The sequence below is a fragment of the Cyprinodon variegatus genome, unplaced genomic scaffold (genome assembly GCF_000732505.1).
Source record: "Cyprinodon variegatus isolate N-32 unplaced genomic scaffold, C_variegatus-1.0 Scaffold217, whole genome shotgun sequence".
NCBI classification, from domain to species: domain Eukaryota; kingdom Metazoa; phylum Chordata; class Actinopteri; order Cyprinodontiformes; family Cyprinodontidae; genus Cyprinodon; species Cyprinodon variegatus.
This window is the reverse complement of record NW_015150670.1, coordinates 169,826-195,604: the sequence shown is the minus strand read 5'-3', so window position 1 is coordinate 195,604 and position 25,779 is coordinate 169,826. Positions and strand designations below refer to the sequence as shown.

The 25,779-nt window shown below is 38.7% G+C and overlaps 1 protein-coding gene across 1 annotated transcript in view; it reads right to left on the bottom strand.

The window, feature by feature from the left end:
* Window positions 1–25,779, bottom strand: part of chrnb2 (cholinergic receptor, nicotinic beta 2) — a 33,092-nt gene that overhangs the window by 3,109 nt on the left and 4,204 nt on the right. Inside the window, exons 2-5 of the mRNA XM_015380585.1 lie at window positions 13,223–13,368; window positions 12,051–12,095; window positions 8,888–8,997; window positions 4,287–5,415 (exon numbers count right to left, since the gene is read on the bottom strand). Of these exons, the coding sequence (XP_015236071.1) occupies window positions 4,287–5,415; window positions 8,888–8,997; window positions 12,051–12,095; window positions 13,223–13,368 (1,430 nt within the window). The remainder of the gene's footprint in view (window positions 1–4,286; window positions 5,416–8,887; window positions 8,998–12,050; window positions 12,096–13,222; window positions 13,369–25,779) is intronic.

Below are 25,779 nucleotides of genomic sequence, written 5' to 3'. Positions count from 1 at the left end.
AAGAACAAATTCACTTATTTTAAGAAAAAAAAGACATATCTAGATTTAGATTTTTTGCCGTATATTTCTCTTAACCCTTTTTTCTGTTTGTATATGTCCTACTCTGAATACTACACCCAGACAAAGAAAGACCTAGTTCAAATGAGGTGGGTGTTACGAGGTTAAAACAGACTTTCAGAGTAGGAACATTAGAAAGAGACAAGTTAACATCAGATTCTTCTGAAATTCTTTTTTTATATTACCGACTCCTGCAAACACCTAACCTATTGCAATTTGATCTATTACATAAGCATCCTATATTAAGCTCTGTGTGACCTTTACAGTCAACAGAGACGTGACTTTGTCCTTTTTTTTGTATATTCCCTGCTTCTAGTTTGCCTCTTTTCATTGAAATCCTGCTCTGGATGTTTTGTGTTTTTAAGCACAGGATCATAATATGGCATCCAGCTCAACAGCCTTCGGCAAAAGCCCAGAAAATACCTTTGACCTTTTTATAATGTAAATTTAGCATTGTAATTGCAAAGGTATTCATTACCTTTAGACCTTTTTGCATACCATCACATAACAGCTCTTTATTATAACTTCATCTTAGTGCATAACTGTGAGTTGCAGGAGACATGATTAAGGATTCAAATGTTTTTGCATATGAAAATCTTAAGTTTTGTAATCCACTTTGACTAGGCAAATCAATTTTGGTTTGTTTCAATCACCTTCAGTCATCTAGAGAACACAATGTTCTACCACTGTTATCAAGCTCAGTTGGATTGGATGGAGAGTCCCTGTAAACAGCAAGTCTGTCCACAGTTTCTTATTTTAAATTAGGTCTGGACAAGGCCACACTAACACGAAAGCGATCTAAACCACTCCACTGTAGCTCTAGCTGATTGTTTAGAGTTTGAACCTCTATCAGTTCCAATTCTCTTAGCATACTTCTAAATATAGTCTTTCCAGCTTGGACCCCTGCTAGAAATGCATTCTTTTAGCATTATGCTGCCACCACTGTGCGGTATTGGAGAGTTCAGGGAGATGGCCGGGGTTACAACTTCTCAAGCGTATGTATCATCCTCTTCAACATGGTGTCATCTACCTTATATGACTTATGGGAAACTGTAAATAGGAGTTGATATAGCTTTCCTTTAACAATTGATTGACCAAAGTGGCTTCTGGCTGCTTTCATCTCCTTAGCTCAGCTACCAATTCATTTGAGCAAAAAATCTTAAAGGGGTTTTAACTAGATGATTGCTAAAGGGTGAAAGTAGACTTAAAATTGATGTGGTTTAAAACAGTGGTTGAGGTGAATGGATACATTAAGCGCCCACCAACTTGTAAGCAGTGGAAAGGAGAGTGACCTTGATTTGGCCACTGCGCCGCTGGATTCCTCAGTAGTGATTGTTTTATGGCGTTAAGCCTCTATTATGTAATTTATCCCATCGGTTGTGAGTTTACTTTAAACAAGCAATGACATTCAATGTAACCGTCTCCTGCATGAAGACGGTAAGACAGCTCACTGGATGCCCAGCTGGTCTCTTACCCTGCAATCATGCTTTTAAAGGACACATATGTTGTTTGTTTCTTTATTCTTAAATCTCTCAACGTATGAGGAATTTTCCTCCACCTCTCTTAATTTAGACCCCGAATCCCCCCTCAGCTTCTGCGGATGCAACACTGGCACCAGCTCTGAGAGCTTAAGTCCTGCACAACACAGAAATGTGCCCCTCCTTTTTTTCTATTTTTATTTTTTTTTTTATTCAGGCAACACCAAAAAGTGTTTACCTTGAGCTCTTTGCTCTCCATTGTAGGAGATGCTGTCATTTTTTTGCTCATAGACTTAGCAAATGTATTCATATCAATTCATAAAGTCTGTATTTTACTGCTGTAAGAAAATAAATACATGGTTAACATGACTTAGGTCATTGTCTATTACTCCATTGTGGTCAGACAATGTTGGGAGGAATCAGAAGAGCAACCCGAGCATATTTCATAGGGATTTATACACATTCAGACTCATCAAGAATATCAACCCTACATAAGTTTGTTTCTTATTGGACACCAGTGCCATATTAGCACCTGTGGGTCCTGATACTTTGCTGTGTTACATTTCAATTCATTGAAGCACCTGCTTCATGGTTCCTAATTATGTTGACCAAATCATACCAAACTGGGAAGGTGGCAGCAATAATTTGATATCTGCATGTATGCAGTAAATACTCCAGTACTATCTACTCTGTGGATCTATGAAGCTTGTCTAGAGTTATTAGCCTGTTGGTATCCAGAGCCATGTAAATCTTTGCATTCTGAAATTTAACTCAAAACATAATAAGCTGTGTTTTTAACTTTAGATGTATAGACCCAGACCTTGGAGCTGTGTTTTTATTATTTTTTTTTTAATTAACTTTCTTTATTAGAAGAAGTATCACAGACCATGAAATATGAGTGCAACATAACAGGCTGAACTTCCCTTCAAACCTGTGTTTTAAACAGATCTTCTGGATGTTTAATGCAATATCAAAGTATAATACCTCCAAGGGAATGACAGGAATGCTAAAAGGCTTTTAAAAAACTAATTCATGTCAGTTAGCCGAAAATCTTTCTTTTTTAAAGCGGGAGTCCTATTTTTTCTTTTGTTTTATAAATATGGAAGGACTTAGGCAATTAGCAATTGAAAAAAGATCTTTTATTTTTTTTCTCTGCAATTGCTAGACTTAAATAGAAACAGAGAACCAAATAACCCAACTGCTCCTCTGAGGCGTGTTTTTGCTTTGTTATATGTCATTTCCAAAATTTCTAAAATAGAGATTTTGATTTAAATAATAGAGTAAGTAGAATCAGGCTTCTGTTGTCTTCTGTCTATCCATTCTCTTTGCTATAGTAAGGCAGAGGGTTAATGGAGGTGAATGGTTAATGTGAGTGGAGACTCTTTCTGGCACAAAGCTCTAATGAGGTCTAACAGGAGTCAAGGAGGAGGAGAGGAAGGTAAGAGACCGGGGAGATGGAGGACACAGAGAGGGCGCCGACATTTGAACCCTGTGATGATAACTTGAGGACTGGAATAGAGAAGGGAGACACAGGGGTGGATGGAACTGAAAAACTGCACTAAAACTGAGAGGATTTTAAGTTCTTCTTCTTGTCTGCTGGGAGTAAATCATGTCTGTGACGAAACAAACCGCTCATGTTATTTTTGGTGTTTCCAGGTGAGAGGCAGTCAAAAAAACATAAAACCTTGCTCCTTCATCTCAGCGCCTCAGCCTATTTGCACTTCTTTATGCACACGTCAGGCTGCTGCTATTATTACATACCGCACTGGATAGTCTCTGGGCTGAGGCTGCATCATCAGATCTGTCTGCTGCTGCTGCTGTTTCTATTTCACCAACCCGCGCATTTCAGAAGACACAGTCAAAAGCGGAGCGTTGTAGCCACAAAACAACCATATGCAGCTTATCTGAGCTACTCAACAGACAATAATGGCAGGTAATGTATTTGGATAGAAGAGGATGACTCATCCACACACAGACATAAGGTGTTAAATCAAAGTAACACAAAGGCAAGCTGACAGCCTTCGCCAAAACTGTCATCACAGGCCATGTGTTGGCAGTTAGCTGGAGTACACTTCCATGGCACCAACAGCATGTTTATCAGAAAATCAGCTTACTTAGGAGAGAAGGAAATCAGTAAAGTTATTATGCTTTTGAAGCTAAATATAAAAGCCTGATCAGCTTCAGCAGACATTCGTTTCACTTAGATTTTTTAAAAACATGAATGAAAAGAGAAATTTAGCTTTGGTAGCTTCTTTCACAAATAACCTTAACATATAATAGTAGCATTGATAAGAAAAGAGAAGGTAGAAAATTCTTTAAAATGTAAATATATTTGAGTGTAAATGTTGCTTATAGAAAATCATGTCACAAGCAAAGCTTTCATCTATTAAAATGAATAAAGTAGAGAAAACATCCGTCTAAAGGTCACACACAAATTGTGTGTAGCATTAGTATGTATTAAACTCAGGTCAATCTGTTAAATTAATATCTTTATCACTTCAAAGTCTTTTAAAATCAGTCTATATAAAAGGTAAAATGCAAAACTCAGATAAAAGAGGAATTGTCTAAACAAACATATTTTTTTTCTAGAGGGAAATCTGAGGAAAATAGCTGCTCTATGTTTTTATGCAATGCACTTCCAACATACAGCTATGGGTGGGGGCCTTTTTTTATGGGGGTTAAAAGCTTTAATATTCTAAAAACCACAAGCAGTTGTAAAAATGGTGCTCACCATGCACGAGTAATACTTACGCTCTGATCATCATCTTCGCTCTTCATATGGTTGGCGATGAAGCGAACTCCTTCCACTGCCTCATCAAATCCTGGACAGGCTTGAGCCAGCAAGGCCTGAGTCAAAGCAGGACCTCCGGCTGCCTGCTTCCCCCTCGGCAGGTTTCCAGACCCACCCTCCCGGCCATCTCTCACTCTGTTTAGACCGTCCATTGATCCCCCTCCAGCGCCCACCAGTTCACCTCCAAACTGTTTAACAGACGCACGGTTCACATAGCACGTGCAAGGGTCCCCGTCGTCCTTCCCAAAAACAGATGAGGTGGTTCCCCCTCCATTGCCACCTCCACCACCAAGTCCCAGACCCACCATCAGGGCCCCCGGCTCCCCGCTGCGCCCGCCTTCCTTTTGCTCCTGTGCTCTCCTCCTCTGGCGTAGCCGCTGGCGCTCACTGCTGTTCCTTGGCTGTCGCATGAAGAGCAGGGCAGGGAGCTTGTTGAGGAACACCAGTTTGACCCAGGGAGGCATGGTGTGCGTGGTAGGAGAGCGGTGGTGGACGTTGAGCACACAGACACTGGTGACTATGGAAAAAGTGACTAGAACCATGGTGAACATCAGGTATTTCCCCACCAGAGGGACGTCTAGGGAGGTTGGTGGTACAATCTTTGAAATCAGCAGCAGGAACACAGTGAGAGCCAGCAGCACCGAGATACAAAGCGTCATTTTCTCTCCGCAGTCTGACGGCAGGTAGAACACCAGGATGGCCAGGGAAGTGATGAGCACACAGGGTATGATGAGGTTGATGGTATAAAACAGCGGCTTTCTGCGGATGATGAAGTCGTATGTGATGTCCACATAGGTGGGGTCAGCTGGGTTCTCATTTCGTCGGCCTGGCAGAGCAATTATGTCCCATTCTCCGCTAGGCGTGAAGTCGTCCATGCTGGCCACGTCAGCACGAAGCACGAGATCTATTTCTGTACGGTCATAGGTCCAGGAGCGAAATCTCAGCGTGCAGTTCTGCTGGTCAAAAGGGAAGTGCTTTACTTCAATCTTACAGGCTGATTTATAGATGGCGGGAGGTAACCAGAAGATGCTGCCATCATAGGACACCACTGCATTAGAGTAGAAGGACACCTCGTAGACCCCATCCGCACTGAGACAGAGGAAGAGGGAGAGGATATTGTTACAAGTTAAAGGAATAGGGCAACTAGTCAATCTATAGTAAGGGTTTTAGCCTGGCTCGTATGGGGTTGTTCAACACTAGGATATTGTCTTTTCTTCTATAGAATGAGCAGATTTATATGCTTTGTCAGTTGTAGAAGTTAATGCTGACACAACATTCCCCATTATAATTCCAAAGCCCTTTTTCCATACCAGACTAAAGCAATTTTAAACTTAAACAGGCATTGCCGAGTTTTCTAATGATACTGCCACATGTGGCCAAAACATAGAACTGCAGCTGCTTGTTCTTGTAGCTCGCGCTCGTACTTAACTAGGTTTTTTTAGTACTTTTATCAGCTGGTCGCTTCTGAGTATCAACCAAATCCATCATGAATATAAAGCTTAGATTGCTTACTAGGTTGGACCCATTTAACATGATAACGCTTGATATCTCATCCGCAGAACAGCGTGGGAACTTCCTACCTGAAGTACATTCAGGAAAAAAAGAGGCTACATGCTTATACCGTAGATACGTCAGTGCTGAACTACTGTCAGTCTGCTTATCAAAGTATGTTTTAGACCTTAAGGGTCAAATTAAAAGGATATAGTAAGATATTTTTCAGTAAAAACTTACAAAAGTTGAGATAAAGTTTAACATTTAAGGTTAAGGAGGGTTCCAAAAGCTATCCAAACCAACTCCTGATAGTAAAATTGTTTAATAACGATTTCAGGTCATTTATAAAGTACATTAAAAACAATGGTTGAACCAAAGTGCTGATTTGGGAAAGTATTTTATCAGCTCAGTTTCATTCGCAGCAGTCAGGTCTGTAGAATCAATTCATCCCTTTAAAAAAACTGTCAACAAGAAGTACATTAAAAGATCTGAAAGATCAGCAGATTGTGCCTTGATTTAAAGAAATCTTTTAACAGACATGAACAAAAGTCACTGACGTCTACTAGGCTGGGCAGGAATACAAAGCGATTATGAGGCCTTTTAGAATAACCAGAGTTAAACCGTTAACATCAAATAGAGATGGAAAAGTGGTTAAGGTTCTCATCCAAATGGTCAAAAACAAACCAATATCATGACCTAAGTTTATCATTGTTTACCAATTAATTTGGTTGGATTCTCTATTTCAGTATTATCCTTAGATATAATTTAGTTTGTTTTGTTTTTTGTAAGTTATTTACTCTTGCTAAGCTCTTGTTCACGCTCCAGTTCAGTTGTCAAATTTGTATTCTGTAACTGAGTGCATTGAAAGTTAAACCATGAATACACATTATAAATAATATTAATACACCACCCAATGCTTACTCATAAATACCCCATTTCATCCCGTTATAAAAGAACCTTTTCTTCATTTTTGATGGCACAGACTGGCCACATTCTTCCTAAACAGCAGTGCAATATATCTATGATTTTATATCTAAATATTAATTACAGTACAGGAATGAGTGTTGATTTGAAATTGGATTTTTTTCCCAGTGTGAGTAGGTCACACACACATTTGCCTATAAACATGGGGAAAGGGGAACCGCGCTGTGTAAACACATGACCTAAACAGGAAACAAAGTTCATTGATAAGTGGATTCTGCTCCAAAAAAGTCACTAACAAAAATATTTACTTAAACATATACCGGATCTTGACCCAATGAAATCCTTCTTTCAAAATAAAATAATGTGTCCAATACAAAACAAAATCATCCCGTTGTTCAAGAAAGCAACAGGGTTTGAGATTTGGGGATTATCGCACAGGCCTGTAGGTACACAGGATTATCAGGATCACTTTATCCAGAGCGAGGTGGGTCGGTGATCTTTTCATCTGTAAAGTAATGACAGAAGCAAGGAAAGAAGAGAAGGTCACACAGATCACTGTTCTCTGATGAGCTGATGAGACGAGCTACCTGTTACATCCTAAATTTCTTTAGACGTAAAAGAAAACTCTCAGATTATACATGTGAGTGATTATAAATGACGTCTGAAGAGGATTGCCTCATCTGCTGCTGTGTAGCTCTGCTGTACTGATCTACAATATGAATCATTACCAATATATATTGGAGAGAAACCAGGAAAAAAGTTTGGATTTTCCTTCCTTTATATTAGAAAATATGATATTAACTCATGAGATGTCAGAATTTACTCTCTTACTGTCTTTGTGCACTGCACTACATTCTGTAACGTGGCTTTATGAAACCCTTTATAGCACATTGCAAGTTTATGATCAACATTAGACAATTTAGAGCCATAGTGAAAAGTTGAAGAAAATAAAATCTGCTGCCATTGGTGCTATTGTGCTCAGAGTGATTCCGTACACTGTTAGATTTCGAACAAAAACGTAGCTTTTTCAAGTTGTCTAACTTTTACACTATCGTCTATAAAAAAAATGTGTCCCTTCGCAACAAAAACACATTTAATGAAGGTATAAAAAAACAACCTTTTTGCTTATTTTAGGCTTAAAAAAATATAATAACCTTTCTTGATAGGTTATTTTAGCTCATCTTGAGCTTTATTTACCAGTTAGGGGCTTTGATAGTGGTTTGACTGAAATTCCAGAATAACGTTAAGATGTATTATTTAAAGAGTATTAAACAACAAAATTTGGTAATATTTAGGAATATTTGGCATATTTATGGTAGGGTTCAGTGTTTTTGTTAAACTGCAAACAGATGTTTTCAAGGCCCTCACACAACAATAGCTTTCTTCTATCCTTGTTTTAAACCTATCTAGATTTGTGGCAAGAACAATTAATAGTTGCCCTGCTAACAGTTCCTCTCCACTGCGCTGTGGATGGCTGCTGCTCCTCAAGGGTAACTAAAGGCCTCTTTGCTGTTTGTCTTATTGATGCTCTCCTTGCATTCACCTTGGCCTCTTTTGGTGTCCTCCTACTGGTTATTCGCTTTGAAATCTCTAAGGCCTTCACCCAACAGCTGTATGTATGCTGAGTTTAATATACACATAGCTTAACTCTGCTAATCAGGTGGTCTTTGAAGGCGCCTGGGTTCACTGGATTTCATTTAGTGGTTGCAGAGAAAAATGTCTTTCCTTAAATTTGCAGTTACAACATGAAAATATGTGAGAAGTTTGAAGGAGTGTGAATACTTTTACATGATTTTTTTTTGTGTTTGCTCCTTTACAGGACCTCTGTGTGCAGCGAAGATGATTAATCCTCTCAGACATCTCTGGCTGTACAGTACTATGGTAGCATGAGCAACAAGAAGAGATTCTAGTTGACGTACTCAGTCATGTGTTGTGAACCTAAAAGTATCACCCACTCAAAATGACTGCTTAATTGAAGCAATGAGTTTAAGTGTCTTACATCGATAGCAGCTGGATGACCTGACCAGACAACCGGCTTTTTTTTTCTATATGAAAATGAACATGTCTTCACTGGGTATTTTCCAGGCCATTCATGTGTCAGTTCATGTCCTCTAAGCGAGTTCAAGAGCATGAGAGAGTGACTCACTTGTTGTAGAGGACCACGTCCGGCAGCCAGATGTGTTTAGAGGGCAGCCTGACCTTCATCATTCCATCAAACTCCTCTGGGACCCAAGTCAGCCGATAGTCCTGCCACTCCTGAGGGCCAATAGAAACATCATGCTTAGTCACTCATCTGCCAATCACACAGCAGCAAGGGGAAACAGGGAACAAACATTTTTTACTCATCTAGCCAGTGGTTAGGATGTGTATAAACCATGGTTTATGTGTAGCTTCTCAATCTTTATCTTCATCCTAAAGTATATTAGATTGCATACGTTTGAAGAGACATGAGCTCTGCTACGTTATGCAGAAGACCCTTTTCTCTTTGCAGTTATTGATGTTTTCATGCGCCCAAGCTATATTGTCTGCAGCAGCCGTGAAACACTATAATCATTAACTTGTTTGGGCTGTCCTTGGCTTTCTGATGCTGAGAAATGTATCAGCAGTCATAGTCATTCTGCGCTTGGCTACAAGTCATAAATCTGTGCTTACTCGCCTTACAAGTGTTTATGAGTCTCTCACTATGAGAGAGAGCACAAACTGGAAACAGCGGGTGTTTTATAAAATTGATTTAACAAATGCTTTCAACATCAAAGAATACAGATGTAGGTCACACTAAGCCTTTTGTCTGAATTATCGCTACCAGGAACATCTTCATTTTTTTGCAACTGTTAAAGGTATAGAGGATGATCTTTTATTTCCAGGTGGATCATCTAAATAAGTGGTCCTCCTAATTGTCAATCATTCTGGTGATATGTTTACATAAGGCCGTCGAAAGCGCTCGTCCTGTTAGCTATCTTTTTCTGCACGGCTGCTCAGGCATACTATATGTGTGGTGATCTACGGTTTCAGTCAGTCATTATGAGAAGAAAACAAAGGCCTCAGAAGAGGTCCATATATTCCAGAGTACAACAGCGGCTACTAACAATAAAGATGGTGCAAGCACCTCACGGTGGAGAAGGAGTTATGCGACCAACTGGGAGCAAAAAGTAGTGATCATCTGTCTGAACAGTCAGTTACCTGAGTTCACTATAAAGTCCACTATATAGTCACCGCTTTATATAGTGATGGAGGGATTTAGGGTTAAGGACTGACGTTTGGACACATTAAGCTTGTATGAGCTATCAGAACAGCAACTTTTAAAGAGATCGTTCACAATGAGAAATCGGCTCGTGCGTGCTCTCGCACATGTTTAATTGGTGTTCCCACTTGGGAGCGGGCACAAGGTTGTGCATGTGCATTTTTTTTTAAACGGAAAAGGCAGGTCTTTAAAAAAATTAATTCCGAAAATCCCCCACAATACCTTTAAGATTCCCAAACAGCAAATGTTGTTTTCCTGCTAATGGATAGAAATGTGTAACAGCTTCGTTTAGACCAGCTAACCAGTAGTGTGCAGCAACAAATAGGTTTCACACTGCTGGATAAAACTCTAGCCCATCCAGTGATTTTTTTTTTCTTCTCAAAGAAAATGTATTAAATTATTATTCTGTGAAAAAAGGCCATGATTAAACCACTCTGAGTAAAACACCATACCACCACTACTTTTATCTGGAGTCCTCATACCTTCTGCCTCTATTTTGATCTCCACTAAATCATGTTCTTTCCACACTGCTTAAGATCAACTCTCCCACTTGGGAAGAGTTGATCCAAACTTCCTGTTTGGAGTGAACAGAGAAGCTGACTGCGACTCTGATTTCCTGCGGTGCTTGAACGGGCTGCGGTGCAGATGAAACCTTTGCTTGGTGTGAAGCTCAAACGACCTCTTGATTTGTTTACAACAAGACCCACCCGGAGGTCATGTAAAAGGAACTCATTTCAGCCTGCGATAATACATTTAGCACACCCTGACACATTTGAACAAAAGTGTGATTATACTGATAACCACAACAGACTTTCAAATGATGATCATGAGGCAGAAGTCTTATGTCTACAAACAAGTAGATGGAGACGTACAAAAAAATGCAACTTGTAGGCACAGAGTTGAACAAAATATAGAATATTAGAGTATTTTGACCAGCATTCTTGGAACAAAAACCACTTTCAGTCCACATAATATCAGCCTGATTGTCTGAAATCAATCAATGTATACAAAAACATCAATAACATTAAAACAGACTGCTGCATGTTTGTCTTGTACTCTCTCTTTTAGGAAATCCAGACAGTCACAATGCTTTGCATCCAAGTCAAGTTTGTTTTACCCTCAGCAAAGCCAACGGCACCAAAATCCTTGCAATGTGTACTGTACTTCTTAGCGTAGAGCAGATCTGCTTTTACATCCCACATCATGTAGATATGTGTTCCAGTTCTATGACCTAAATGAACTATCTACCATTCTTTTCTAAAAGTACAGTAGAGTGAAAAAGTATTTTTTGCTCCTTCTGTTTTCTGTTTTTTTACACTCAAATGTCCCACTTACTGACTATTCCAAAGCCAGTTTAGAGTTACAACTTTTTTTGAACATTTAATCCTTAGCTTCTCTCATCCAAATTTTTAGATCAGTTTTCAATTCCTATGTGCTATAGTGTTAAATACTGACCAGGTCATCAAAGTGGGGGATTTTAAGATTCATGCCGACATTGAAGGTTATAGCTTAAATGCATCCTTTAATGCTATCTTAGACTCAATTGGCTTTATTCACAATGTGATTAGTCTCACACATTCTCATCTTCATACTTTGAACCTTGTGCTGATGTATGGCATTGAGCGCAAAGGAAGAACAGTATTTCCTCACAACCCTATCCACTCTGACCACTTTTTAATAACCTTCAATATTACTTTACTACTATTCTACTCCTCAAAAAGAAGGTTTCAATTTAGTAGATCATTAACAGCTTATGCAGTTATGAATTTTATAGAATCTGTTCTAATCTGGCCCCACTGCATTTGCTAAATGAGTAAGATGACCAGGTGGTACCAAATCCTATCATGTATAAATATTACTCTGTGCTGTAAAAAAAAAAAAGTTAAACCATTGTTTAACAACATTGACCAATAATCACCAGCATCATTCTTCACATGTTCTGTTCTGACCTGATTTTGACCTTAAATGGGTTAAGCTTTTTCTTTTTTACAAATGTTTTTTCAAAAACATCCCTGCCTTTGTGTGGTTAGTGAGGTGCCTGGATGTGATGAAGTGTGTGAGATCTCACCTGCGTGAGCCAGACATTTGTGGTCATCACTTGTTCTCTCTCATGCTGAAAAACAGACCAAAAAAAAAGATAAAAATGGCATGCTTTCTTCCCTTCTTTCATTGGGTTGTCAAAGTAGTGTTCAAATTTAGTTTTCTTATTAGTTTTCCCTCCAATGAGCCAGACTTTCTTAAAATCTTTTGAAGTGCTTTTGTTTAACATTTTAACTCTTTCTGAAGTTTATTCCTTCAATTTAAATGATAGAGAAATACAATGCTCTGCAAGCCGCATGAATGAGTAATTTACTTCGAAACACTGAAAAGGTTAATCAATAATTATTGCAGTTGTTTGTAACCAAATGTCTTTACAGAAAGGGAAAGGATGTATACCTCAGTTAGAGAAGTAGCTGAGAAACACAGCTTCTTTCAGCTTAAGAAATCTGCAACATCACAAGTCAAATCTGGCTTGTATAAAAATGTATCAAGAAGAAAGTGAACCCCATACAATATGCCAGTAGCAGTTTGCCAAAAGCATTTTGAGGAACTCAGCAAACACTGGAAGAAAAATGTAATTGCTGACCAGATATCACACTTCTTAGTCTGAACCACTAATCCCATTAATGTAAAAAAAAAAGAAAATGAGAAAAAAAAACAAAACAACTTAAAGCAGCACTGTGTTACTTTAAGCCACTAGGGGCACTAGACCTGCAACCTACACAGTGTTGCTTTAAGAACCAACATGGAGGTTCATTTTTTAACGGGACAATAAATCCAGAGCTGCAGTAAAATGGTTTAGATTAGGGGTGTGACTAATGATTATTTTGCAAATCCATTAATTTTTTTTTTTTTACAATCTTGGTATGATTACTGCTCAAAGCTTTTTTCCTGTGAGGTAAAGGAATGTTTTATAGTCTCTATACTACAGTTAACAATGAATTGATTATGAAATTATTTAATAATCAATTAATCATTATTAATCTGATAAATTTTTTCAGCTCTAGTTTATATCAATGCAGTGTCATCTGTTGGAACACCTTAAGGCTAAATACAAAAGCGCACCACACTGTTCAGCTTTTAAAATGTTCTAAATCATCATTAGCCCTGTTTGTTTGTTTGACTGTGTTAGTCTGTCATGAAATGAAGATAATTTTATTTGTAGTTGTAGATTGATAAAACGTAAGCATTGATACTTACCACACTGATAAGTTGGGCCAGTGACACCATAAGCTGCACGGTAACCAGCTCAGAACCATTAGTGGCAGGTCGGATCAGCTTGTTGTAATGCGCTGGATTTAGGAGATGCTCCACCAGCCGCTCCTCTGTGTCTGCCCCGAGGCCGACTGCAAAGAGAGGGAAGCCATCATTATCCTCATGGAAGAAAGTAGCACCCATCTGTGTGTCTCCCAGCGTTTTCTTTTTCCACGATATTTCTCATGCTGGAATATGTTACAATCACATGGAGCAGAAAATCAGCTGTGCCGCTGAGTTTCTCTGTTTGGCCTGTGCTCTCGCTGCCAGCATTCAGAGCTTCATGGCTGCACATGTACGCTGAGAAAGGAAAGATTTTAGCATGGTGATGCGGATCGCTGCCAGTTCGAGCGTGTCGCCACAGCCTGGTGAAAAGGCTTCTTACAAGATCTGACATCATAAGAATGACTCAACCAGTCCAACTGTCTCTATCTTTCGTCCTTCCTGACTTTACCCCTCTCTTAGTGCCTGGAATCTGTCTCCTTCCATTCCTTTATGGTGTTCAGCTTCTTCCCCTCTGCCAACTCCGTTTTAGCTTTAGGATTTTTGTGTCACTCAATCCCTCCCTTCTGTCTGCCATCCCTCCATCTGCAGCTGTGAGCGGTAACAATTAAACAGAGCTGCCAGACGGGCACAAAAATTAGGGTTTTTTTCTTCTTCTTCCGGACAACACACAATGCTTAGGAAGAACAACATTTTTTTCCTCCTTTTCTGATTCTGTCCCCTTTTCACTCCCTGCTCTTTGGCATCTGCTTGCGGCACATTTCCTCACACGTTCACACAGCAGATAAACACAGGCTGCTTGCTGTGAACTCTGAATTCTCACACATGCTCTTTTCCAGAATAGGAGTGTAGTCTGTTCATGGTAAAACGCTTGCTTGATGATTTTGGATTTACATTATTTTTTAGTTGTCTCATATTTAAGCCCCATTATTGTAGAACTTACTTTGTCTCCCTATGCTTTGATTTCCTTAGAATCTACTGGTGTTATAAGGGATGTTTTAACAAGTTTTTGCAATATTGAACAATTAAGAAGACATTTGTTTTATAAGGTGCTCCCACACAAGTAAATTAATTTGAGTTTAGATTATTTCATTATAACAGCAAAGATCTGAAGTGAAACTTTTCAAATGTGCTTAATTTAAGTTAGTATGAGGGGTCCACTCTTAAATCCTCTCTACTACTGCTAAGTCCCACATTTCATTGAAGTTTGATGCATTGCCAATTGATTATCCTTCAAGAAACGAATGTCATGCTTATAAGAAAATAACATTTGCATAAACAGCATTCTACATGCAAAGTAATATCTTTTTTTTTTTTTTCACAAAGTTTGACCGCTGGGGAACACAGGTGAAATACTGACTATTTCTCAGTATTCTGCACAAATTAAACTCAAATTAAGAAATGAATGGGCTTATTTAGAGAGCACAGATGAGTGTAGTGGGTGTGTGCTGTGCAAAGATAAGATTAAGACATTTGAATGGACCTAAAAAAATTATAAAACAAATTTAAACAAAATAAACACCTTTTAGGTGAATTGATAAAAGACACAAAGAAATAAGGCAAACAGACATTAAAAAGAAGCAAAGTAGACAGAGAAAACCACACAACAAAGCAGGTGAGCAGTAATATACAGTAGCACATAAACCTTGACATGAAACTAAAGCTGAACCCAAATGTAAACCTTCAGATTATCACATTTTGTCCATCTTCTCTTTCACCCTTTACTTCCACTTCCCTTCCTTCCCTCCCTTCTATGCCCTGAAGCGTTCCTGTGTGCACTGAGCAGGAATGATGGCCTCTGTCTGTTGATCAATGACAACTCTCTTCCCTCCCTGCTAACATGCATCTCCTCCCACTCTCTTTTCTCTCTCAGCCATTTTTTTACTCTTTATCTTTCCATCACTGGAATCAGCCCACATCTTGATCTCTCTCTCAGCTGAAAGTCTCCCTCCCCGCCTCTCCTTCATGTTATCTCCATCTCACTGTCAGTGACAGCTGCTATCCGTTTATTAGCTCTTCCCTCAGTGATCCTGTGTCATCAATACACCTCCTGTCAGCAGCTGTGTGTAGCACTCTGGTTGCTTATTGTACATGAACATTGGCTAGCCTGTTTCTTTTATACGCGCCTGTTTGTCTGCAGATGATCAGGAGGGAAATAAGCATGGATGTCTGTGTCTGAACAATATGAGTTATGCATATTACTCCCAGATACACAAGGCAATAACTTAAAAGAATAAGAGACAGGAAGAAAATGTGCTTTCACTTAAACAAAGAGGGAAGTAGAATGGTTCATGTGTCAGCAAGCTGATATTAGCTAAAGGTTGGGCTGTTTTCAAATTATGTGGATCAGTCACAGCTTTATTTCTAGGTAAAGCAACACAGAGATAAAACAGGACAAGGGATGTTAAATATAAAGAAAGATTGTACTAAACTATTTATTTCTGACTGTGTGCTAACAGCAAAAATGCCTATATTTATGCCAGTTTCAATCAGACCCACCAACCGAGTCAATTGTTATAGGTCCATGGTGGAAGCATGGGCCAAGAAACAACTCCTTCATCAGTCAACTTATCTTTCAAAATATGCAGTGGAAATTAAAGCCCGCTGTCCAATAAAAGAAAACAAAAAAGCCCCCCAGCTTTATTACTTCTGGCTATAAAACGGACATTCACAGATCCAGGTTTAAAATGTAGATGATTAGAGGTGAAACACCAAAGTCAGCAAGATGATTTTTATTCCACACGCAGATGAACAAGTCAAAAAAGGATACAGAACAAAATCTAGATGTATATGATTTCAGTTTTAAGATACAGGAATCACATTCCTCTTCATTTTGCCCTACACAATACCATGACAAGGTATTTATAGTACCTAGCCTGGCCAGCCAGTCTGATACAATGTGACGCGCTCTGTTTTTGTAATTTTGTAGTTATTGAAATATGACAAGCTATAAAAGAAACTCTCCAATGAACGATTTCTGCCGGTGTTGCCTAAAGTATCTGTGTGTGCTATCAAGTAGACTCTTCAATTCATTGCAGCATTTCTGCTAACTTGTTATGCTTGCAGAAAAGCGCTGAAGAATTATGGGCAATTCTGGCTGTGTGTATCTGAAACAAAACTATAATACTAAACTATGACACTGATGTTAAAATCTAATTGAAATGCAACATATGCAGTAAGTAATATATTATTTTTTATCCAGAGTGCATACATCTAATTCCTCCAACATTACAGCAATCAGAGGCAGTGAGACGTTACGAGGAGAAAAAGTGTTTCAATCTGTGTGGAAAACATTTGAATATTTTAATGCAACAGAGGCTAGATAAAAAACGATTTATATTATATATTCATCCTGCTCTGTAATGCAGGGAGAAATCATTGTAAACTTTGCGCATGCATACACAACAGCATGAGGTCAATAAAGTTGCCAAAAATCAACAAAAAGCTTACAACATTTGTCTGTAATCTTTAGTAAGAGAAAATAAAAAAAAAACTTGTTAGAGGGGCCTGAAAAGTCCCCAAATTTAGCAACAAATTCCAACAAAGTTGGCCACACTGGACCATCGTCTTTAGTTTTCCTTTACTAGTCAGAGCAACGCAGCACACTGTAGCCACCAGAACACTTCATACACCAGCCAGTTTCATCTCAAGACAGACAGGAGCGGTCCACCCTGTCAACACAGGAGTGGTGTTGGTTCGCCCAAGGGAAACCATTTTTAAAATATGGCTATGATTACAATATTACAGTATGCTATAATCATATGCTTTACATCAGGCATCCCCAAACTCGGTCCCCCAGGTTTTAGAGGTTTCTCTGCTTCAGCACAGCTGGTTATAATGATTGCAGTACACCAAAAGCCTGTTAATCAGCTTTCAATTAAAATCAGCTATGCTGGAGCAAGGAAACCTCTAAAACCTGCAGGACAGGGGGCCTTGAGGACAGAGTTTGGGGATGCCTGCTTTACATCACTTTAAAATATAAATTTTAAATGTATTCTGAAAGTGTGGCAGGTTTAATTTTCAAGAGATGAGCAATAATCAGAGCAAATAGTACTCTAGTAATCTGGAAATGAACACACTGCCATTTACCTGTTGAGAACATGGTATACTTAGCGTTTATGTTTGTGCAATTGAGTTAAAAAGCTGAGATTATTCTTCATATTAGGCAAACATTCTCTGCATGTTGAAATAATCACTGACAACTGTAGCACAAAAAAGTGGCATTTTCCCTTTTAACCCGTTTATTAAACTAATGGGTAACGGCCCCTTCTTTCACTTTATAACAAAAGTCAAACATCTGATTTTCTACATCAAGAGGTTTGGAAATGAGAAAGGAGACTGGATTTGTTACTCCAGCTAAATGCATGCTTCACACGCAGCGGCTTTAATTTCTGTAGGGGACTCTAGGATAACTGGTTAGGCAGCCAACTGAACATCTGTGTCCATGTGTGCACCTAACTGAAAAGTATGTTCTGTCTGAGCAGCCGCAGGACAAATGGTGTCAGGAATTACAACACCGTTTTCAATAAAGTTGTCAAGTGCCTCAGCTTTGTGATAACTGATAGCCTTATAATATGAACTAGTATTGGCCCGAAATTTCAGCCAGCCAGTGTATCTAGGCCTCTACAGGCAGGTCTGGTAGCTTGTAGATTCCATGCAGCCTAATCACCAATAGGAAGACAACCCCCTCTGTTTCTGCTTCATGTGCAGTATGTAGAAATGCATACAGAAATGTAGAAAGGACACGAAGAAATCAATAAGAGAAGAAGAGACGTTGGAAAATACAAAGGAAAAATTCAGTGGATTTAAATATCAAAGCACACACGGAAACAAAAACATTTGAAAAAATAAGAAATGCAAAAAATAAAACAAGGATTCTAAATAGATAAGCAAATTATTATAAGAGTAAGTAAATAAAAATGGAAATTAAAAGAAATATATATTTTTATGTCTATTTTCTATCTATTTTGTGAATTTAATTGTATGCCTATCTATACATTTGATTCTGTACTTTTTTAATTCTGTTGAGTTGGTCCATATTTTAATTCTACAAATAAAATGTAAATTTCAAAAATAACTTTTATTATTCTTTTTATTAATGTTTAAACAGGACTCAAATGTCCATCAAGACCCCGATCAGTCAATACATAACAAAAAATTCAGAACTCAATTACACAAATGATTAGAAATTAAACATATCTATACCACTATTTTTCAAAGCATTTAAAATCACCAAAGTGGAGATATTTTAAGTCTCATCTAACGCAGCCTGTCTACTTGGGATTGATATTCTATAGTTAAACTCTGACTGTGGCTCAAGATGCAAGTCTAGACTAATATTTTATGGCGCTGGCACTGAGAGCCAAGCAGAGCCTTTTCTCTTATTTCACAAACAAGGGTATAAAAATATCTGCAGGCTATGACCTGATCGCCATCATGTTGACTCTGCGGCTCTTCTCATACTCTTATTAAAGCTTCTGAGCAGCTCGGGGTTTCTCTGTCTCTTTATGCAATACTGAAGCTGACCCTGAGAGATTATGATGCTGCTCGTCGCTTAGGGTGTATTCTGGTTGTTTTCCGGTGCAAATATTGCAAAGTTAATGCGACACAATTAATATTTCAGCAGGAGTTCCCATTAGAGTGCAGAGCTACGGAAGTAACACATCAGAGTACGTGTGCAAACCCAGACACACAACTCTCACATTCACTGAAACAGACGAGACCGTTCTCTCATGCATGACTATGTATGTCTAGGTTCTAGTGATCTTCACTTTCTGATGGATTTTTTTTCTTTTTTTGACAGAATAGAAATCAGAGTACACGCTTATAGCAAAGGGAACTGTGGTGAAAATTGGAGTTTTAACAGTGATGATCTCTTATTTATATAACCAGTTTAAAAAAAAAAAAAAATTATATATATATGTTTGAAAAAGGTTAAGTGAGGAGAAAGGTCGTTCCTTTCTTTCTGCAGACTGCCAAAAAGCCTTTTTGGCCGAGATATTTTATGCTGAACTATTCCTAAATCAATAAAAGACAGATCCATTGAGCTCCTGACAACACCCAATTTGGCTCTGTAGTGGCCGAAGAACTGAGATATTAATATTGATTTACCATCCTGCCTCCACATCACGGCACTCAAAAACAAAGTCATCCCACTTTGGACTAACTGGAAGCGGAAGCTTTATGTTATTACTAAACTTCCGATTCAAGATGAGCACAGCCTGCTTCTACAGCGCTGCAGATAACATGTTGTTCAATGCACTTACTTCCACTTAGTCCTATCTTCTCTTCTTGTTTAGAAGCATAAACAGTTCAAACCCCGGTATTGCTGCAGGGCCCAGTTATACTTGCAGGCAACGTTGTGTGAATAACCGAGGCACAATATATATGGAATACAAATCTAAACATATAGAACTTTTGACAAAAATATAAAAATGTAAAAGTTTGATATCTCATCAAGAGATCTCACAGTTCATTATAGTAACTTAACCAAAGCCAAATATTTAAATATTTTCTTATTTTTTTAGTAACGCTGAGAGATGATGACTCGTTAGTGTTTTGCCTTACTTAAAATTAACCTTTAAAAATGTCTTTAACGATCAAATTGTTTTTGCCTAAAACAGAAAAATTTATAAACTAAGTACTTTTTATTAAACTCAGAATTATTATCCATAAAAATCATTCATTAGCAGATTGTATTGAACTTAAAATTTAGGATTAACACCAGCTGAAGTTTTTCTATCCCAGGCCTCCTCTATAAAGAAAAACAACACATTTTCTTTCTATGTGCAGTCTTTTGATTTAAACATTTGATATTAGCTGGTTAAAAAGTGTCACTATTTACACTGGTGTAGCCTGTGCACAGCTACTAAAAGCAATGCATCTTGTATCTGTGGTTTTGAAGAATATCACTTTAATGAGAACGATTGGTGTTGAAGCTTTATGTTGTTTTTGCAGGCCAAAGAAAAATGAAGCAGCCCTACTCCAGCCAGCTGACCATCTGGGTGCAGCTACGAGCAGGGGATGAGGTACCTTTGTGTTCTCTATGCTCCGGACAGCTCGGAAATACTCCAACCTTTTCTCTGCCCTTTGGTAAAAACATAACACAACATTAATCTTTAAACTTGCATCCTATTTGTGTTCTACCCTCTACAGTATTTATTACAGGTGGAGACAATGTGGTGAGCAAAAATTACAAACTTATGCAAATTTCTTACTACAATGTAGAAATAGTTGATCTTTACGTGTTTTTTTTACATGTAAAGATGTTTGTTTTTTACATGATTAAAATCAAGGCAGCATGCTTTTATTAAAATGTGCAGTTATAATCATATTCATATTATTAAAACAGTGATGATGTTTTTCCGACATCTGAAAGGTGCCATTATGTTCTTCAGTACGTTCTTCCATCTATGCCGAACGTCTGTATTTATGTAGAGGGAGACAATCAAACAAACAAGACATTTGCATTCCTAGCATGTCCAAAGGGAATGCAAAGATATTAAAACATGATAGTCAGTCTAATTATGCATGCAAGCAGACCCAATAAATAGCTTTTTATAGTTTAATTTTAGGTAAAAATCTACAAGAAATCCAAAATTCCTCTTAGAGAAATCTCAGAGTAATATTTTGAGCCGATATATATTGTCATATAATATTTTATACGAAAATAATATTACTCTGTTGCTTCATAAGTTGATACTGAGGTTATCTTCAGGTTAACTTCTCTATTGAACCAAAAAGGTTTTATTTCTTATTTGTTTGTCTGAAAATGCTATATGGGTAGCATTAGGCTAGCAGTCCATTTCTTAATTCAGTGTAACATGATATATTCTGGAAACAAATTAAACTTAAACATTTTTGTATTATATGATTTGAAGATCTACAATGACTATTAAGTAAAGCTTGGAAAGAAATCAAGAAGTGTGGCTTTTTTTGTAGAAGCTGTTGGTTATCTGTTGACCTTGGCAACATACACAAGCAGGAACGGGGCAGAATGCCTACCCTGGTGTTTGTTGTGATAAACATCATCTGGTCGGCCTCCTTCAATCTATATACCAATAAAGGCGTTATCGGCCACTTGCGATCAGTTACCGATTCAAACTTCATGCAAAATTTGATTCAAACTTCATGCAAAATGACTTACATACAGAAAGAGCCCAGGCTGGGAATCAACCCCAAGACCTTCTTGCTTTGAAACATCAGATATATGCCAAGTATGCCAACTTTCAGCCATAAAACAAGGACACCAGCAAATTGACCTTTGACTGACTCAATATAAGCAACACAGATATTGGCAGAAAAAAGGGCAAAACCAATAAGGCTGGTTCTGAGGGATTGGATGAGAAAATCTCTTCTCTCTAAAACACTGAAGGCATCAACACGTCTGCCAACTTGAAGCAACTCATGTTGAAAGACTCTCTGATGCAACGCAAACAATTTCTCACTAACACATATCCCAAAGGTTCCCCACAGGAATGTAAAACACTCATACCCAGTTATAACAAATGAATGATGTCAATTGTTTCGGCCTAGTGTGGTACAAATAGTAGAGTAATAGGGAACCATTTTATTTTCACATAGCGCCAGGTTGGTCTATTCAATGGACTGCTTTACTCAGATTGTCTTTGTTTGATATTGATTTTCTTGGTATGTTGAATATCTCAATATCATAAAAAAAAACAGAAACCCAAAAGGATATAAAGATCTATTCATAACAACGTAACCCTTACAGTACATACCCCTAGGGTACCTCATGCTTCATGACAAAGTAAACCCAGTTCACTTATTTACACAATACAGACCCTTCCGTCCATCCATCTTCTCCCATTTAGTCCCATCAGGGTTTTGGTAGGGCCAGTGCCTATCTTTAGCAGTCTATGGGCGAGAGGCGGGGTACACCCTGGACAGGTCACCAGTCTGTCACAAGGCAACACAGACATACAAAGATACACAATCATGCACACACACACTCACACCTAAGGAGGATGTAGAGAAACTGATTAACTGAACAGTCATGTCTTTGGACTGTGGGAGGAAGCCAGAGTACCCGGAGAGAACTCACGCATGCACAGGGAGAACATACAAACTCCATGCAGAAAGACACAGAGTCTGATACTGTAATCGACACTAGTCAGCGATAAGAGTAGACAGAGTTCCTGAGCTCAGGTAGCAGCAGTGGGGAATCGATGTGAGAACATAGGGAGAGAGACCTCCATATGTGGTGTGAGTCGGCCAGCTATGCCACCCTCTGGTGCTAAGAAACCACAGTGGTAGAGGCGACAGCTTGCCGCTGCTAGCCCTGGAAGAGAGCTGAGGCACACAGAGGCAGCTTGGAGAGGCCTGCCAGGAAACAGCACTGATGGCCCGGAAGAGGCTACAGCTAGCCTTGTTACACATTGTGGCAACCGCCCCCTAGTCTTTGAAATGACAGTTTAGTTCTTAAACAACATTCTGCACAGAATTTTAATAGCTCAATAAGATTAAACCCACCACAGCTTTACACCCTCATTTTCTTGCAGTTAAGTAAGCGGTGCATACCACCACACGTCAGAGCTGCTTTCATTCATCAGACTATAACAGGATGAAATGCCTCCTTCACACTCTATCAAGGAAATGGTTTTCTTTGACATTTCCGATCTGTTTGTTTAAAAAAGCAATTAAGCGCACAGTATGAGCGACCCTGCAGCTGTGAATCACTGGGACGAAACAAAACATGTTCAAAATGTGCTGCTTTACCTTCAATCACATCAGCGGAGAATGCAAGGTGAATATGAAGCTGAAAGGGGTGCTTTAAAGGGGCCTGTAAATCATGCTGCGTGTGCACAATGCATTAGTACAGTGTGTTTCAGTTGTGAGAGAAGCTCAGCGGTTTGATGATTGGTCTATGGCTTTCAAACAGCAGAGCCTATTTCAAGCACTGCAATAAAACACATAACTCGGACTGTATTATGATCTCACAGCAGCTATTGTTATTTGCTATAATATGGGTACACATAAATCTGAGACCGACGATGTGTGCACATAAGAAGACGAGAAGAAGCAATGCAGACGTTTTTCAAGATAAAAGTTTGGAATCAGTAATATCATGACTCATTTTGTCTGGAAACTGCTTTCGTTTTCTTTTTGCTCTTCAGATTTAGTAGCATCTGATCAAAAAGCTACAAGGCAGAAACAATGGAAAGGAATGCATTCACTTAGTATAAGACCTAATTTTCCTAAATATAAGCAGACTGGGTCAGAATTAAAGCTCCTTACTTACAAAACGCGTCTTATCCACCTCTTCTGCTCCTGTTTTCTTATGCATCTTTTTGCTTTCTTGAGCAGGGCCATGAATTCAGACACTAACACACAAATCTACTCCTCTTTTGAGCATTTTCACAGCAATTCTTATCACAAATCCTCCTGTCTAATCTGATCCCATTGCTACTATGTTTCCTCCAGAAATATAGAGGCAGAACAAAGCAAAATAAAGGCAGAAAGTGGCAGGAAGTCAGACAAAAAGAGTGAAAGTGAGCCACGATTAGGTTGAGATGAGACAAAAACTAGACAGGCTGAACAATAAAGTAGAGACATGGGACTAGACTTTATACATTGTATTATAAAAGATGATAAGAACGACAGCGGCTGTCACATGCTGTGCTCCACACTCTGTAACTCCTGCATCAGGTCAACTCAGCACCACAACTGTTTTTATTATGCATGGCCTGCTGGGGAAATGACAAGAGACATCCTCCTCACACTAGCGGATGGCTGCATCCTCTCTGCAGTGTCTCAGACAGGTGCTGAAATGTCCTTGAGCATTCTCGCAAGCACAGCGACTGTTTTTGTTTTGGCGTCTCTAGACAAGCTGCCCTCTCAGAGTTTGTGTTTTACATTTACAGTGTTTAGAAACAGGATCTGTTTTTTGTCACCAATGCGTGTTAACTGTAACATTAATCAGAGTTAAACTGAGTAAAAAAAGAAGGTAGGTTTTTTATTTCATTATTTATTTCATAAGGGGGAAAAAATAACAAAATTAAAAAAAATCAACCTGAATCAACCTGCTGCTAAGTGTAATTTGACTGAATTAAATGTAAATAATTTATCTTGCAAGGAAGATGAAATGTCACGAGATTTGTAAATTTACCACTTTTTGAAAATACATCTTGCCAGAGGCTGACAGATGCGTTAGCCTCGGTACAGAAATGTTTCCGACCAATGAAATGCAGTGACGTGTATGACGTTAATGCGTCAACCAGAGGCGGAAGCAAAACAAAGATGGCTGCTCCAGCTTTACAAACGACTAAAAGAATGGGATTTTTGCCTGAACTTAACTACATGGATCAATCTGAGTTATGCCAGGTTGGATAAATAATCACATATTTTGGATGTTTTACTATCATACCCTAAACTGATTACTACCTTGTAGAACCAAGACTTTACTTTAAAAGAACCTGTCTGACGACATAAAGTAGGCTAAAAAATCGGAAACAAATCATTATAGAAAAGTTTACAATGAAGTTTCTGGGTTTTGTGATCCCAGAGAATGGCAGTGAGAGTCACTACATTATTTTTGCATGAAACAGTGATGAAACAACCAATAATATCTAGGGAGGAAGAGACCAACAACTTATTTAAGAGGACATAAACCAAGCAAATATAGCATCTGCAGCTCTGTAGGCCCTTTCCATAGTTAAAGGTATAGTGGAGGATTTTTAAATTTCTAAAAAGACCCATCCTCTCCAATAAAAAAAATGCACACACACAACCCTGTACCCGCTCAGGAGAGGGAACATCTATTAAGTCTGATTTATATTCAGAAACCAGGTCGTCTGCGTGTGTGTCGCAGTTAACACAAATGTGCCCCTGCCACAGACACTCTGCTGCACCTCTCCAAAATTGTAGCTGACCGCAGACAGTGCCGCAGACAGGAGGCATCTGACTGGTCAAATCTACATCTGCTCTACACTAATGCGTGTTTCCTGTTTGGTACCTTCCAGTTTGTTCTGTTTGTATGACCGCCATTGTGGAAAATGACTGGTGAAGTTGGACCAGCTAGAAGAGCGAGTTGTGCAAGAACGCTGGGACCCTTTTTCTACCTCGATCCCCGCTATTTTTTGCCCTCATGTCCTTCCGTTATCACACAAACTTGCCCCCACTTCCTCACCGCCTCAGCCATATCTAGACCCACAGCTAGTTCTTGATTGTCCCTCGTGTTGTGTCGTGGAATAACATAGCACAGACCGTGCTACAATACTGGGCATAAATCAAAAATATCTGCAACAAGCTCACTGCGACACACTGCTGCAGGGAGTATAACCAGCCCTTTAGAGAGCTCTGTTCCTGTGAATTTGGATTGTCCTTGATCCACAACAGTGATGTTACAAACATTTGTATGATGTAATGATCTGATGAGTCAGGCTGTGTGTAAAAAATGCTTCTTTAGCTATTATTCTTTTTTGAAGAACTGAGCCAAGCGCTGTCATCTGTCATCCAAGCCATTTCTCTGGTCTATGATT